Below are 14568 nucleotides of genomic sequence, written 5' to 3'. Positions count from 1 at the left end.
AAAATAACCTACCAGCATCTCTTTGTCATGTAGAAAGAAACCGGAGTACCTGGAGGGAACCCTCGCAGGCACAGGAAGAACATACAGACTTCAGGCAGGTGGTGCAGTGGTTGGGATTCGAACCAACAGCACTAGTACTGCCAGGCAGAAGTGCTGACCATTTAGCCACTGTGCTCCCCCCCCCCATGGTTGCTGTCACAAAGACAGGAACTGATTTGATATTTTTACAGATAACAAAGACTTGACAAATATCCACTCTTCCCAGGTCCATTTAAAACTGGAGTTGAGCTGCATACATTTAACTGTCTGTACCTCTCAATCAGCTGGCTATTCTGGTATGCAGTTTTTACCAAAGGCAATCTTTAATTGTGCTCCCCCTTCCATCAACATGTCAGTTTAGGTCTTAGTAGCTACAGTGAAATGATCGGTCTAAAAATCGAATGGTAGGTGTATTGTAACACACAGAACAGAAAAAAAAAATTCAAAAGAAATGCATGTCTAACAAATTATACACTGATTTTCATGTTCATGAGAGAAATAAGTATTTGATCCTATTCACAAAACATGACTTTGTGATTGTCAACAAGGGATTTGCCACCAAGTACTGAGGTCAGACATTTCCTGTAGTTGGCCACCAGGTTTGTACACATTTCAGGAGGGATTTCGGCCCACTCCTCTTGGCAGATCCTCTCCAAGTCATTAAGGTTTAGTGGCTGACATTTGGCAACTTGTACTTCCAGCTCCATCCACAGATTTTCAATCGGATTAAGGTCTGGAGCCTGGTTAAGCCACTCTAGGACCTTAATGTGCTTCTTCTTGAGCCATTCCTTTGTTGCCTTGGCCATGTGTTTTGGGTCATTGTCATGCTGGAACACCCATCCACGACCCATTTTCAATGCCCTGGCTGAGGGAAAAATGTTCTTGCCCAAGATTTGACGGTAAATTGCCCTGTCCATCGTCCATTTGATGCTGTGCAGTTGTCCTGTCCCCTTAGCAGAATAACCCCCCAAAGCAGAATGTTTCCACCACCATGTTTGACAGTTGGGATGTGTTCTTGGGGTCGTAGGCAGCATTCCTCCTCCTCCAAACACAGCGAGTTGAGTTGATGCCAAAGAGCTCGATTTTGGTATCATCTGACCACAACACTTTCAACCAGTCCTCCTCTGCATCATTCAGATGTTCAGTGGCAAACTTCAGATGGCATTGAAAATGTGCTTTGAGCAGAGGGACCTTGCGGGCACTGCAGGATTTCAATCCTTGTTGGCGTAGTGCGTTACCAATTGTTTTCTTAGTGACGGTGGTCCCAGCTGCCTGGAGATCATTGACAAGATCCTCACGTGCAGTTCTGGGATGATTCCTCACTGCTGTCATGATCATTGACACTCCCACGAGGTGATAGCTTGCATGGTGCACCAGACGTGGGGAGACTGACAGTTGTTTTGTGTTTCTTCCATTTGCGAATGATTGCACCAACTGTTGTCACCTTCTCACCAAGCTGCTTGGTGATAGTTTGGAAGCCCAGTCCAGCCTTGTGTAGGTCTACAATCTTGTCCCTGACATCCTTGGACAGCTCTTTGGTCTTTGCCATGGTGGAAAGTTTGGAATCTGATTGATTGCTCCTGTGGACAGGTGTCTTTTATACAGGTAACAATGAGATTAGCAGCACTCCCTTTAAGAGACTGCTTCTAATCTCAGCTTGTTACCTGTATGAAAGACACCTGGTAGCCAGAAATCCTGCTGAATGATAGGGGATCAAATACTTATTTCCCTCATGAACATGCAAATCAGTGCATAATTTGTTAGACATTCATTTCTTTTGAATTTGTTGTTGCTATTCTGTCTCTCAGTGTTACAATACACCTACCATTTGATTTTTGGGACTGATCATTTCTTTGTGAGTGGGCAAACATTCAAAATCAGCAGGGGATCAAATATTTATTTCCTTCACTGTATGTATACATACAAGAAAAAAAAAAAAGTGTTTCCTCCAGTTCTATGGAATATACAGCTTTGTAGAGTTTATCATTGCCTACCATATTTTAATGGTCTTTACAAGCTATATACACTATACAAGCGCATAAAATGTTCACAATGGCTTTGAAACGGAATTGAAAAATGAAAACTGAAGATTATACCAATTAGCCAGAATATTTTTCATGAAATAGGTTACATAGGAAATTTCAGTTAATCATGTTAAAATTATAAATCATGCATTTAATTACAGCAGTAACTCTTGTAGTAATCAATATACTGCAGCCAGGAAGAGAGCCAGTGATTTCTTATCAATGCATTTAATTTATATTCATAGTGCAAAGTCACATGCCAGCAGACTTTCCTGGAAATGCTGCACCCCTGTGTATCAATGTCCTACAACAGAAAACCATTAGAATATATTTCAGCTTTTGTTGGCTGCATACATTGGTTCATTTTTCTCCATATTAAATTCTATTTTTTCAGAAAAATATGGACACAACAACTTCTATTGTAAAACCATAAAGCAGGATTAAACCCAAAACCAAAAATTTATATATTGCAGCTTACCAATCATTAGATGTAGTGGCTGCATTAGTTTATATTTTAAGGCTCTTTTCCCATCTTCACCTGGTGATCTGGCCAGTAACACACCCTCAGCTTTTCCATAAATAAAAGCCGAACATTGTAAGTATAGAAAGGGAAGGGGAAGGAAAGAGCCAAACTGCCAATAGTGTAGAAAATTGTATTAAACAATGAAAACACATTTGCACTCACAAGCGTTTCAGTGTTAAGGCATGTAAGTAGCTTAATCTTAAGTGATCAAGGGGAAACTCCAATCCAGACCAGAGCAGCCAGAATAGCAGGTGTGCTGCAGAAGTCTGTGAGGAGACCCGGAGAAGCTGACAGGGAACTGCCACGGGGGCTCAAAAAAACTGTCAGATGCCAGGATGCTTCGACCAATCTGGAAAGCATTTTGGAGGCCAAACCACACCTCCATCAGCCTCATTGTAAGCACCCCTGTCATTAGTAAATGGTTTGTCTCATCTCTGTAATTGCTACATCTCCATGAGAGCTGGTCCTTTTGGGGGGGGAAGAAAAAAAAAAGAAAAAAAAAAAAAAAAAAAAAAAAACTTACTGGCTGGATCACCAGAAGAAAGCAAAAAAGGAAAAAAAAAAAAAAAAAAAAGTAAAACACAGCCATCACATCTAAGAATTGATAAACTGCAATTTAATGAATATGGGTTGTTGGGTTCAATACCCTAGATTATTGCTTGGGGATTACCACTCAGGCTGTTGGTGTCCCATAGGATGGATGCAGTTGAAACAGTGAGAGGGCAGGCAGTGCAGTGAGTGCAAAGCAGCCTCAGCTCAGTCCATCAAGGCCACACGCCCACGCTAGCCCCATCCCCCACCCCCTGTCCCCCCAATACCTTGATGGACTGAGCCAAGACTGCTTTTAGCCGTCTACTACATGGACAGGTGAGGTGTGCAGCAGTCAGGAACCCCCCCCCCCTTATTTTGCTTGGGATTAATACCACCTTAAGTATAGCAAAGAAAACCTGTTTAGTGTTAACTAGGGGTGTGCCGATACCAAGGGTTGCTCCTCCCTTGCGGTGCGGGAAATCACATGTGATTTGGACAGGAATTGCACTGCATTTCTGTTCAAATCACATACAATCCTTTGCAGTGCGATTTGAGCTCATTCATTTTGTATGGGCTTATATCGTATGGTATCGGTGATTGGTATCGGCGAGTACTTGAGCACAAGTACTCGCTGTTAAATAGGTATCGGTGCATCCTTAGTGCTAACCAATATAACTAAATAAAATCTAGTTAAGTCTCTATTGATCCAGCCCCAGAGATACAGAACAAACAGGCAGTTTAAAACACTAGTAACTTGCATAAAAAAACAAAAAAACAAAAAAAAAAAAAACATCTGTTCTTTTAGCAGACTCTTCCCAGGACTTTATGGTGAATAACGAACAGGAATGACCTGTTGTGGGTGGTGAGAAATTAAAATGCAGAACATTTTGTTTTGTGTTTTTTATTAATTTAGCAGTTACTATAAATGAGTCTACCCATCCAACAGTCGCCACCAAAACACAAACCAATTGCATGTGTCTGTTTTTTTTCATTTGTATAAGCAGTAAAAGAAATCATGTTCTTGGACAATCAACAACTAACTTGACATATTATATGACACCATTGGAATTAAAATACAGCGACTGACTTAACCATGTAGATAAAATACTGGGGTATGTTCCTGATACTCATTTGAGCTGAGTAAAGTATATGGATGAGGGATGAAACATCTTCAACATTACAGAAGAAGTCCAGTTAAAACTACCAACAGCAATACAGTTATGATGATCATAATAAAAGAGGACCTTGTTAGCGCATCTTCATAACTTCATCTATGAATAAACTCCTAATTTTGGTAAATTGAGCCATATCAGGGACCCAAAACTTTTGGCTCCCAATTAATGAGGTGTCTGAATGTAGTTATGCCATTTTAGGTCCTTTTTAACAAATGTTTAATTCAAATTGCTCTTTTTTTTTACTGAAAGGAAACACAGTTTTAATTGTTCATGTCAACATATGATGCAGTCATAACTGAGGATGCAAGTGGTGGTCTTGATGCAACCAAAGCACGGAACCTGTTTTACATGAGGTTTTGAATATATTATGCTTGTCATAAAAGGATCAGGTTTCCATGTTAGGCTTGGATATACAAATACAAAGAATACTTTCTACAAAAGGAATTCCTTTTGTTCTCAAAGTTCAATTTCTTCTCAATGTGTTGATGCCAGTACACTTGAGAAATGGTCTTGCCTATATGCAGAGAAACTGCAGATTGGCCAATCAAAATCTTGGAAGGGCCCTATAAGAAGCACCACCTTTCTACATTGTGTTAAACATGGGAAGAGGTAGATTCTCATACTTGTTTTTACGGTTTAGAACAAAATAGCATTTATGTATTATATAAAACTCTTATAAAATGATACCCCTGCAAGAGCTAAAGATGAGGAAACCTTAAGTGGAAGGCCATGCAAACATACTGAATATGCGTTAGAACCAGATGCCATTAAAGTGGAACGTTAGTCAGAAAATTAAGTCCTGCTAGATCACTTCATGCTGGCCCCTTTGCAGGTATAGCCATGGTAAACATTAATAGCCATGGTAAACATTAAAACTAAGTTCTTAATAGTGTTTAAAATTTAGTAATACATGGTCTCACCCTGCTCTGCACATGCTCAGTTGCTCTCTTTTTCGAACTGTGTAAAAAATGTAGAGGCCGATCTGCTGAAAGCCTAAAGATTTACTGCTACTCAGGGGCTCTGGGTTTCAGCAAAATAGTCTCCAGCAAGAAGAAACAGGAGCAATGCTGGAGGCAATTTACAGCACACACTCATTTTAGTAGCATAATTATTAATGCAGAATGTATGTTCACAAAAAGAGAAGTAGAATATACTTAACCACTGCAGAGAATGCATAATTGAATGTAATTTCATATATCGTTCATGATCATAGATTAACAAGTACACAAGGTTTGAATATAAAGGTCTAATGAAGACTTTAAACAGCTAACTTGTAAGAAAATAAAAGCTAATGTGGGCCTTGTTTCTCAAGCCAGCCATACAATACAACCAGATAATAGATTTGCCAAAATATGTGTGAAGAAAGTACCTACCTGATTAGACATTAACTGAATTGATAGCTTAGTTGGGCCTTTACGCCACATAGTACAAATCGGACATCTTTGTAGTTACCAAGAACTGCAATGTACATGATATTGCCAAAAGCATTGGGACGCCTGCCTTTACACACATGAACTTTAATGGCATCCCAGTCTAAGTCCTTAGAGTTCAATATTGAGTTGGCCCGCCCTTTGCAGCTATAATAGCTTCAACTCTTCTGGGAAGGCTGTCCACAAGGTTTAGGAGTGTTTTTCTATGGGAATGTTTGATAATTCTTCCAGAAACACATTTGTGAGGTCAGGCACTGATGTCGGACGAGAAAGCCTGGCTCACAGTCTCTGCTCCGATTCATCCCAAAGGTGTTCTTTCGAGTTGAGGTCAGGACTCTGGGGTGGAGGAACATGACTGACCTGCACAAACTCGCTCATCCATGTCTTTATGGACCTTGCTTTGTGCATTGGTGCGCAGCCATGTTCGAACAGGAAGGAGTCATCCCCAAACTGTTCCCACAAAGTTGGGAGCATGAAATTGTCCAAAATTTCTTGGTATGCTGATGCCTTAAGAGTCCCTTTCACTGGAACTAAGGAGCCAAACCCAACCCCTGAAAAACTACCCCCCCCCATCCACAAAACTTTACACTTGGCACAATACAGTTAGGCAAGTAGAGTTCTCATGGCAACCACCAAACCCAGACATGTCCATCAGATTGCCAGGCAGAAAAGCGCGATTTGTCGCTCCAGAGAACACGTCTCCACTACTCTAGAGTCCAGTGGCGGCGTGCTTTACACCACTGCATCTGATGCTCTGCATTGCACTTACAGATGTAAGGCTTGGATGCAGCTGTTCAGCCATGGAAACCCATTCCATGAAGCTTTCTACACACTGTTGTGCTAAACTGAAGGCCTCACAAAGGTTGGAGGTCTTTAGCTATTGACTCTGCAGACAGTTGGCAACGTCTGCGCTGACCCCGCTGTCATTTTATGTGGCCTACCACTTCATGGCTATACTGCTGTATCTGTATGGTCCTCCCGCGTTCTGGGCCCCCTATTAAGTTAAACTAAAAAGCTGCTAAACGCCTTACCATATACCCGATGGAAAATTACAAATTAAAGACCAATTGGTGCTGCGCTATCCCTAGGTGACAAATAAACTCCTGCGATAATACCCCACACAGTGCTAATTATACTAAAACTTTTAAAATAAATATACACAAAAGAATAAGAATATTGAATAGAATGCACATGAAAACATCCAAATCTGTGGATAACAGTGAATACCACCCAAACGTAAAAAGGTGTAACCTAGGTACACCACTAGAAATAAATAGGTAACTATGGGTGAACAAAACATATAAATATATACACATATACTTTATTTCTTTATGAATTGTGCCCAAAAAAACCGTGATCTTATCCTTTTGAGGATCCCAAAACTCAGTGATACAAGTACAACACCACAAATTCTATCCTGCAACTGATTAGTTGCTATAGGAAATGCTCCCAAAATTTGTGTTCACAGTGAACATAATGAAAGATAAGTGGAAGTGATAAAATAAAAATGAACAGTAGAAACTTGTGTAGATGAAAAATAAAACTGCAAAGTTTTTTTTCTGCAACACACATCTATTCCTGAAATCCGCTGAAACTTACGGATTCAAGTGAAAATGTGAGGAATAGAATACACGTGAAATCACAAGACAGTGACCCCTAAATCAGGGGTATGTGAAATAGATAGTGTATAAGTGACATAAATAATATGAACATAATGGGTCCTGAATAACATACAAAGGACCCGATAACAAGTCCCATGAACTACATATACTCCAGCCAAAACGTGAAGTCCAATACACCTTAAACGGTGAAGGTGTTTAATAGTTCTTAGATAGTGCTGGTATTGTGAAGGTGAATACACAATTGCTGTAGTTCCCAGTTGCTTCCACTATGTTATAATATCACTAACAGCTGATGGTGGAATATTTAGTAGCAAGGAAATGTCACGGATGGATTTATTGCACAGGTGACAACTTATCACGGAACCACGCTTGGGAGTCACTGAGCTCCTGAGAGCGACCCATTCTTTCACAAATGTTTGTAGAAACAGTCTGCATGCCTAGGTGCTTGATTATATACACCTGTGGCCATGGAGGTGATTGGAACACCTGAATCCAAGGATTTGGAGGGGTGTCCCAATACTTTTGGCAATATAGTGTATGTATTAAAAGATCAGTTCAAAGCAACATACAGGGAAATCTTGGAGAAAAGCCTGATGCAGTCTGCAAACAACCTGAGCTTAGGGAGAAGATCTGTGCCCAGGTAATGTCCTAGAATGTCCAAATCCCAATCCAATGGCTGAAAAAGCTATGATCCCTATGCACACCAACAAGACTGGAGAAGTTCAAAGAATTATGATACCTATTCACTCAATTCTGTAATTGCTGTCAAAGCAACATCTACTAAATGCTGACTTGAAGGGAGCGTGTACTTCTGTGCAGTCGTTTTTTTGTTTTGTTTTGTTTTTTTTTTTAATTAAAATCCCTTCGCAGAGATCTGTTTTCACAATGACATCAAATAGTTTAATTCTGTTGTTTTTCTGATCACAAACTACAAAATGAAATCCTCTATTAGTGTTGTGGGACAATAAAACATGAAAACGTCAGGGAGGTGAATACATTTAATAGGTCCTATACCATGTGATTAACCTGAAAAGCGTCAATGGAATCTCGGCTGTAGCAGTGCAGACACAACACTCATATCCATCTCCGATGAATGATATGGCAGGCCTATATAAATCTGTACACAGGATTTATATACTGCCAACAGTTTGCTCAGCACTTCACAATATAAAGGGAGACAATACAGCAATGATACAGGTCAATACAAGAGGGTTAGGCGGGCCCTTCTCCTGGGAGCTTACAATCTAATGTAATGTAGGATTATAATCTACAATGAGCCATTTGCTGTTGGCCATATATATAGGCAACAATGGAGTAATTTTGCTAAAATACCATACATACAGCCTTTATGTATACATACATTAGCAGCTCATGTCCACAGCACAGGGAAAATACCAGTGATTCTAAGTTATGTTTTTATCACACACAACTAGGAAAAGGCCAAGCACCTAAACATTTTATTGCGCTTAAGAACTCAATCTAGCATTGATCAATGTTTTATTCAGTAGACAGAATTGCTCCACTCAGAATAAACCACCTTTCATCGCATATACAGAGAGGGAACCAAGCTCCAAGGCTGTCAAACTGGCATACCACTGGGCAGGGTTGGAAGTCTTTAGTCTCTGTTTGGCGGTACGCCATTACCATACTGACTCAAACGGTGACATAAGAGATGTACTCAGATAACCCTGAGTACAGTTATGTCACTGCACATCCGTGTCATTGTACAGTAGGAAAACCCTTTCTGAGATCAGCAATTTTCATCCCACCCACAGCCCCCCAGGCCACACATTCTGCTCATTACTGGCAAAGGAGTGACATTGTACAGGAAGGTGGAGCTTTTAACAGGTTCTGCCCATGATTGTGATTGGCCTGGGTCATTCTTTTTCATAGGTGGTGCCATCTCTCAGGAGTACAGGCTAAAAAAAAAAATGTTTTTTCTTAAACTACATTATGCCTTCTTACAATGGTTACAACTGGAGCATTTTCAGAACTTTCTCAAACACATCCCACTACCATAACACTTAAGTAGCAAATCTCAAGTTCTAACCTGTAAATACAGAAATGACGCTTACCCTTGCCTTGAGTCAGACTGCTGCTGTGGCTCTAGAGAGGAAACGGTAGGGGATGAAGGACGCTTTGGAGATGTCTGTGAACCACGTCTAGGAAACTTTGGGGATCGCGGCGCCTCCCCCAAGTGGTTTCCTTGCCTGGACATAGTTACTGAACTGGGGCCATCTGTCACGGAGCTTCCACGGAACTGGTTATGGTTTTCTAGGTTCTGTAGTGCATCTCTGGTCATCAAGTTCTCATTAATGTCATGGTGTTTACTGTCCATGGGACGCACTCTCCTTTCTGGACGGTAAAAATACTCAGAACTGTTATCTTTAGATTCATCGTCTTTAAACACTCCAGAACTCTTCTCAGAGGTCTCACTGTCCTTTCTTGTACGTGTGTACCTGGACTGATAATCCGAATCGGCTTCAGAGTCAAAGGGAAGTCCGTATTTCTCAGCCAACTGGCGTCTGCGTTCGGCTTTGTACCTAGCTATACGCTCTGCCTTGGATTCCTGTTCATGTACATCCATACTTGGAATACTGGAGGTTTCAGATAGATTGTCTGCTGGCTGATGGTGATATCTTAGTCTAGAATGTGCCTCTACTGAAGACTCTGAAGCTGCATCATCATTATTGTGACCTTAAAAAAAAACAAAACAAAAAATATATATTCCATTTTCTCTCTTTAATAATACTCTATTGTATATAATGTGTCAGATCAACCAAAACTGTCAATTTAGCTCTTGGTAGATGCTGCAGAGTGTAATCACACACTGGTTTCTTTCATATCTTGCAGACTCCAGTGGTAAAATCTCTATGTTTAAAGGGAATGTAAACCCTTATCTTATAAAACAACCTATTCAGTTTAAACTGGAAATGAAAGGCAACACATTTGTGTATAGATATAAAAACATTATAAAATACCATTTTTTCCTTTATACCCTACCCTTGACAGAGCAAGTCACTGACCATTAAACTGACCATGCTGTGCTTTTATGTGGTCAGTTTTTAATAGGAAAGCAGAGGGACTGGCAGAAACAAAGGAAACAATGCAAAGAGAACAGGATACTTTTTCATACAAGTACATGGTACAGCAGTCACATATAAGGAATATGAAATGTTAGGTTTACAAATTCTTTAAATGATTGTAAAGGCAGAAGGATTTTTTTCTTTTAACTTACAGCAATTCTAAAAGGCTCAAGGTTTTTTTACCTTAATTTATTCCATGCATGAAGGTAAAAGTGTTCTGTGGGCAGCAACACCCCCCCCCCCCCCAGCCCCTCACTATCCTTACCCGAGCCCCCTTTAATCCAGTGACATTCTCCACAGCCTTTGCTGTCCGGGGACTCTCCCTCCTCATTGGCTGAGACAGCAGCGGGGCCAAGCAGCAAATACACCTGCCAGCTTAAAACCAGCTGGACCCTAGAATCCCCAGTTTTAACCAAAAAGCAGTGGCTCTGCTCTCTGCACCACCACTAATGCCTAGCTGCACATAAGGTGTAGTAATGTGCTATACATTACTTTCTATAGACCAGCATCTCACAAGACCCTGCCTTCCATGCAGCCATGGGGAGGAAGGGTGTCGTCGAGGCACCTAATTTAGGACTCCACACACTGGCCAGTTCTAAAACAGCATTTGTTCATGAGGTATGTGAATACCCTAATACTGTAAAACTGTACATAGACACTTAATTTTAATTTGTAATTCTCCATTTACAATGTTCTCTGATTCGGATATATGGTTGGCCTTGACATAAAAACCTACATCTAGGAGGTTGCTGTGAGATGCACGGTGCATGACTTGCAGTGTTAAGCAATTAGGTATACATTGCGATAAAGATCAAAAGTGTACAGACAACATGAGAACCAGTGGCTGGGGCACAGGAACATTGCAAAGTTAAGAACAACCAGGAGGAGATAAAAAGCGAACATAACTGGTAAAGTGAAAGATGCAGTTCAAAGGTACAATGGGTAAAAAAAAAAATGTGAAAAAAAGAGAAGTCTGGCTTTTAATAATGTTTAATACAACAAATCTACCTGGTCACTATGTGAAGAGAATACAGCAGTATACAAATGAAGCGACATAACTACAAAACATAGGAGCACTAATATCAAAAGCTGCAAAGGCTAGCAAATGAGTAAAACGGCATTTAATAATGGTAGTTTCTAACTGCAAAAAGTGGGATAAGCCTCCACAGGTGGGTTAAATACCAAACATCAGGGATTACAACACCTGGAACCATGGCTGATAAGCGGTTTGTGTCAGGGAAATGGCAAGGTTCAGACTGGACAGCATGAAAAATGTGAAGCCGTGCTGATCTTTACCAACCACAAAGTAACTGAGCTTGGTAGAGAGGCTTGCCCCTTCGTAGGTGGAGTACCTCCTAAAGTCAGGCCTACTTTACAGTTTCCTACCTATGTGTGGACTATACGCGTCTGTTGCTCTCATGTATCTCGGCGTGTCTTCCTCTAACAGTCTGTTTTGTAACATTATTGGCGGTGCTTCATTTTCTATGCCTTCCAAGCGCCTCGCAATCCTTTCCTTCCTGTAAGAAGAAAACAATGTTCTGGATTCCTGAAAATTTTCCAATGACACACATAAGATGAGTCAAGGCCAGCAGCAGAGCTTACCTTTTCATTTCTGTGAAGACTTTTCTGCTGGGTTCAAACAGTTTTCTTAACTCTGACACTAAAGTAACAGAGAAGCTTCGTGAGGTGTACTAAATAAACTACATAAACATATACATCTGCACAATGCAAAGTGATAAAATCCCTCTAGCTTATGTAGTCACATGAAAAACTGAACATGTTTTTGTTTTATGTGCATCTGTCTTCTATTGGGGTTAGTTTTAAAGTGTACAGCCCTGGCCAGACGTTTTGAGAATGACACAAATATTAATTTACCTGCAAGGAAACAGGTGCAGTTATCATTGCTTTGCACAAAAAGTGATTCACTTTCAAGGATATTGCTGCTACTAAGACTGCACCTAAAACAAACCATTTATCGGATCATCGAAAACCTTAAGGAGAGAGGTTTAATTGTTGTGAAGGCGGCTTCAGGGTGCACAAGAAACTCCAGCAAACGCCAAGACCATCTACTCAAGTGGATTCAGCTGCGGGATCGGGGCACCACCAGTGCTGAGCTTGCTCTGCAATGGCAGCAGGCAGTTGTGAGTGCATCTGCATGTACAGTGAGGCGAACACTTTTGGAGACTGGCCCGATGTCAAGAAGGGCAGCAAAGAAGCTACATCTCTCGGAAAAACATCAGGACCAGACTGATATTCTACAAAAAGGTACAGGGATTGGACTAAGGACTGGGCCAGAGTCATTTTCTCGGATTTATCCCGATTGTTTGGAACATCCGGAAAAAACCTTGTCTGGAGAAGAAAAGGTGAGCACTACCATCAGTCCTGTGTCATGCCAACAGTAAAGCATCGGGAGACCACTCGTGTGGAGTTGCTTCTCAGCCAAGAGAGTGGGCTCACTCACAACTTTGCCTAAGAACACAGCCATGAAGAATGGTACAAAAACTTCCTCCGAGAACAACTTCTGCCAACCATCCAAGAACAGTTTGGTGACAAACAATGCCTTTTCCAGCATGATGGAGCACCATAAGACAAAAGTGATAACTAAGTGGCTTGGAGAACAAAACATCAAAATGGTGGGTCCATGGCCAGGAAACTCCCCAAATCTTAATCCCATTGCGAACTTGTGGTCAATCTCCAAGAGGCAGGTAAACAAAACAACTCCCACAAATTCTGACAAACTCCACGCATTGATTATGCAGGAATGGGCTACCATCAGTCAGCCCAGAAGTTAATTGACAGCATACCAGGGCAAATTGCAGAGGTCTTGAAAAAGAAGGGTCAACACTGCAAATACTGACTCTTTGCATAAACGTAATGCAAATGTCAATACAAGCCTTTGACACTTATGAAATGCTTGTAATTATACTTCAGTATGCCATAGTAACATCTGACAAAAAGGATCTTAAAACACTGAAGCAGCAGACTTAGTGAAAATTAATATTAGTGTCATTCGCAAAACCTTTGGCCAGGGCTATATATCAAGAGAAAACATTTCTGTATGGCAAAACCATTTTCAATAGACAGAAATTTAAGGGAAGATCTCCCAAACATCCAGATAGTTGTAAAAACCAAAACGGGTTCAAATGCTTTCCAACACTATTTAAAACCATAAATACATTTTTAGCTTGACATACAATTTAACTGCAAACATATAAAGTGTACTAAATGGATTAGTGAAACGATAAGTTCTGTCATATTGTTGTACTGGCCTCTAGTAGAGTACAACAGGTCACTGGTCTCTAGTAAATGTGTCTTCAGTGATGCCACTGGTCTCTCATAAATGAAGAGGCTGTATAATTGGTTATGTTGCTGATCTCTGCTGAATGGACAGGTCATGTTCTTAGGGACATTCCTGATCTCTAGTAAATAGATAGGCTGTGTTCTCAGTGACTTGACTGGTCATTAGAAAACAAATAGGCTGTGTTCTCAGTGATGTGTCTGATCTTTAGTGAATTGATAGGCACTTTTCTCTGTGATGTGTCTGGTCTCCAGTCAATGGATAGGCAGGCCATGTTCCCAATGGTGCAGCTGATCTGTAGGGAATGGATAGGCTGTGTTCTCAGTTCAGTGATCTTTAGCATGCATATGGTGTGTTTTCAGAAGCTTGGGTAATCTGACCTACGTTGGGCCATTAGTTGAGATGGCTTGGACAAGCTACAAAATATCTTCAGCATTACAGAACAAGTTCAGTTGAAAGTGACCAACTACAACTAGATTTATCATGAGTTGGATAAAAGGAGCCCCTTCACAGGCAAGGCTGCATTTTTTAGTGACTCTGCTGATGAGTAGTGAATAGACCATGTTCCCAGCAACATGGCCAATCAATAGTGAATGAACAGGCTGAGTTCTCATTGAAATGGCTGGTAGGTAATGAATGGATAGGCTTAATTCTACATATTGCAGCTGCACTCTTAGGTGAATGGATGAATGACAATTGGTAAATCTGTGAGCACAATATAGTTGCAATACAAGTGGCAGATGGTGGTAGTGTTCAACATCTCATGTGGATATAGCCATCTCAGGAAAATACACAACTGGTTCTACATAAACAGCCCTAATCAATAAAGATGGAAACATT

At 40.7% G+C, this 14568-nt stretch overlaps 1 protein-coding gene across 17 annotated transcripts in view; it reads right to left on the bottom strand.

Annotated features, from left to right (window-relative positions):
- The window catches only part of SVIL (supervillin), a 345773-nt gene that overhangs the window by 166258 nt on the left and 164947 nt on the right, over nt 1-14568 (bottom strand). For all 17 annotated transcript variants that reach the window (XM_089668670.1, XM_089668672.1, XM_089668669.1 and 14 more), the window contains 3 exons: nt 12033-12090; nt 11817-11947; nt 9420-10041 (listed from right to left, as the gene is read on the bottom strand). In XM_089668670.1, coding sequence (XP_089524796.1) covers nt 9420-10041; nt 11817-11947; nt 12033-12040 — 761 coding nt within the window. In that variant the 5' untranslated portion in view covers nt 12041-12090. The remainder of the gene's footprint in view (nt 1-9419; nt 10042-11816; nt 11948-12032; nt 12091-14568) is intronic.

This window comes from Staurois parvus, unplaced genomic scaffold, assembly GCF_062004578.1.
Source record: "Staurois parvus isolate SC_StPar_1 unplaced genomic scaffold, SC_StPar_1.0 ptg000061l, whole genome shotgun sequence".
NCBI lineage: Eukaryota > Metazoa > Chordata > Amphibia > Anura > Ranidae > Staurois > Staurois parvus.
This window is presented reverse-complemented; position numbering and strand designations above follow the sequence as displayed.